The sequence below is a fragment of the Puma concolor genome, chromosome D1 (genome assembly GCF_028749965.1).
Source record: "Puma concolor isolate L17-30 chromosome D1, mPumCon1.1.hap2, whole genome shotgun sequence".
NCBI classification, from domain to species: Eukaryota; Metazoa; Chordata; class Mammalia; order Carnivora; family Felidae; genus Puma; species Puma concolor.
The window spans coordinates 53,808,513-53,811,073 of record NC_141676.1 but is presented as its reverse complement, the minus strand read 5'-3'; the positions used below and the strand labels follow the sequence as shown (position 1 = coordinate 53,811,073).

The 2,561-nt window shown below is 37.7% G+C and overlaps 1 protein-coding gene across 1 annotated transcript; it reads left to right on the top strand.

The window, feature by feature from the left end:
• Window positions 1–1,047: 1,047 nt before the first annotated feature.
• Window positions 1,048–2,013, top strand: LOC112865337 (olfactory receptor 52N4-like). The gene has a single exon (XM_025928396.2). The coding sequence runs from the start codon at window positions 1,048–1,050 to the stop codon at window positions 2,011–2,013; it is 966 nt and encodes a 321-aa protein (XP_025784181.2).
• The last annotated feature ends 548 nt before the right edge of the window (window positions 2,014–2,561 follow it).

The window sequence follows — 2,561 nt, the reverse complement described above, 5'->3', positions numbered from 1 at the left end:
AATTTTTCTTGCTTTAATTACTACTTCATGTGAAATTAATAGGTCTACTCCAAATTTTGTATGTATTTCTCTGATGATTGTACATTATTTTACTTTGTTGTTTGGTTTTCTTTATCATATGACCTTCTGTACTGCTGATATACATTTTTATAAAATTAACAGATTTATGTCCACTTATATAGGGCAGTTTAAATAATTTATCCTAATAGTCCAAATCAATGTATTTTATCTGTCTTTTGTCACATTAACATTTTATTGATTTATTTAGGAATCCTTTGCCTTCTGTTTCATAATGGGAATGTTTTGTTTAGTTAGTATTTTTACAGTGATTTATGCATTTATCTTCTGCTTTTATTCTTAGAGGTTCCTTTTGTATTTTCCAAATAATAGTAATTGAAATATATTTCAGTAATTTTTAAAGAATTCTGGCACCTGTACTTTTCAATATGATATCTGAGAAACAGGGTGACCCTCAGGCTATTTCCTTAGAAGAATCCTCCTATTCAGAAATTGATAGAGTGTGTCATGATTGGGCCCTGTTTCTAGCCCCATCTCCAACTTCCTAATGCCCACATGCAAAAGATTTTACTATATTTTTTCTCAAAATATGATTTATTTCAAGTCCAATGATTTTTTTGTGTTTATTTTTCTGGAGTATATGTATAGTTATCAGTATTTAAATAATATATTTAAACAAAAATAGCTTCAGAAAAAATAATAACCAAACTTTGTCCTTTATAAATGGATGCCATTCGTCTATTAACGAACTCGGCAGCTATTAAGCAATAAAAAGTATTTGTTGCCTACGGTGATGAATGAATTAAAAAATGCACAGATATAAAGTAATCTATTTGGTTTAAATAATGTTTATATTCATATTCCCCGGAAGTCAGAAAAATTGGTTGTTTGGCCATTGAAATGTATCTTGGGGGAAAAGGGCAAAAGAAATGAAGACAGTGACTATGATCAAGATGTTTTCTTCTCTTATCTCTATCTAGGAGGACCCACAAATTCTATAAGATGATTAATGATCATCCTAGGTTGATGATGCTAATGTTAAACCAAACAGACCTGACCCCAGCCTCATTCATTCTTAATGGGATCCCAGGATTGGAGGACATGCACATGTGGATTTCTTTCCCATTCTGCTCCATGTATGCTGTGGCAATGGTAGGGAATTGTGGGCTCCTCTACCTCATCCTCTTAGAGGACTCCCTGCACAGGCCCATGTATTACTTTTTAGCCATGCTTTCCCTAACTGACCTTTTCATATGCTCTAGTACAATCCCTAAAGCACTCAGCATATTCTGGTTCCATTTCAAGGAAATCAGCTTCGATGGATGTCTGGTCCAAATGTTCTTTGTCCACACCTTCACAGGGATGGAGTCTGGGGTGCTCATGCTTATGGCTCTGGACCGTTATGTGGCCATCTGCTACCCTCTGCGCTATTCAACTATCCTCACCAATCCTGTCATTGCAAAGGTTGGGCTTGCTACTTTCCTGAGAGGGGTGTTCCTCATCATTCCCTTCACTTTCCTTACCAAGCGCCTGCCCTACTGCAGAGGGAATATAATTCCTCACACCTACTGTGACCACATGTCTGTAGCCAAGTTATCCTGTGGAAATATCAAGGTCAATGTCATCTATGGTCTGATGGTTGCCCTCCTGATTGGGGGCTTTGACATCCTGTGCATCACAGTCTCCTACACCATGATCCTCCGGGCAGTGGTTAGCCTCTCTTCAGCAGATGCTCAGCAGAAGGCTTTCAGCACCTGCACTGCCCACATCTGTGCCATTGTTTTCTCCTACAGTCCAGCCTTCTTCTCCTTCTTTTCCCACCGCTTTGGGGGCCACACAATTCCTCCATCTTGTCACATCATTGTGGCCAATATCTATCTGCTTTTGCCTCCCACGATGAATCCCGTTGTCTATGGGGTGAAAACCAAGCAGATACGAGACTGTGTCATCAGGATCCTTTCAGGTTCTAAGAACCTCAAATCCCACAGCATATGAAAGGAATATTAGCCTGGGTTGGGTGAAAAGGGAAAGAATGCTACTCTCTTTTGTTTAGGCAGGAGAGTTTCCCAGAATAGATATATAATATTTCCAGGTAAGCATGATGGACAATTTATTCCCATTAAATTTTCTGCAGAATACCAAAGTAATTTTTCATTCCACATTACCCCCATATGAGCTTTTTACCGGCAGGTTTTCTGTGTAGCTGAGGTCTTGGTACTATTAGGTTCCAAAAAAGAAAAATACTAATGAGAAGCTGGGCCAATTATCTAGAAAACTGAATCACATGAAACTAATGATCTGGGTCTAGATGACTCAAATTGTTCTGTTTTTTACTTGTAAATGAAATTTCCAGTTTGATCATTATGATTTAACCTTGGGAAATATGTATTATACATTCTCATTATTCACAAAAGTGCTCTGTTTTCTCAGTCACTTATAAAAGACGAAACTGGAAAGTGTTCTCTGAGGTCATTAGTATTATGAAATGTAAGATCCTGGGGTCTTATGAAAAACTTGGTGACCTAGTATCTGACTGGATCTCT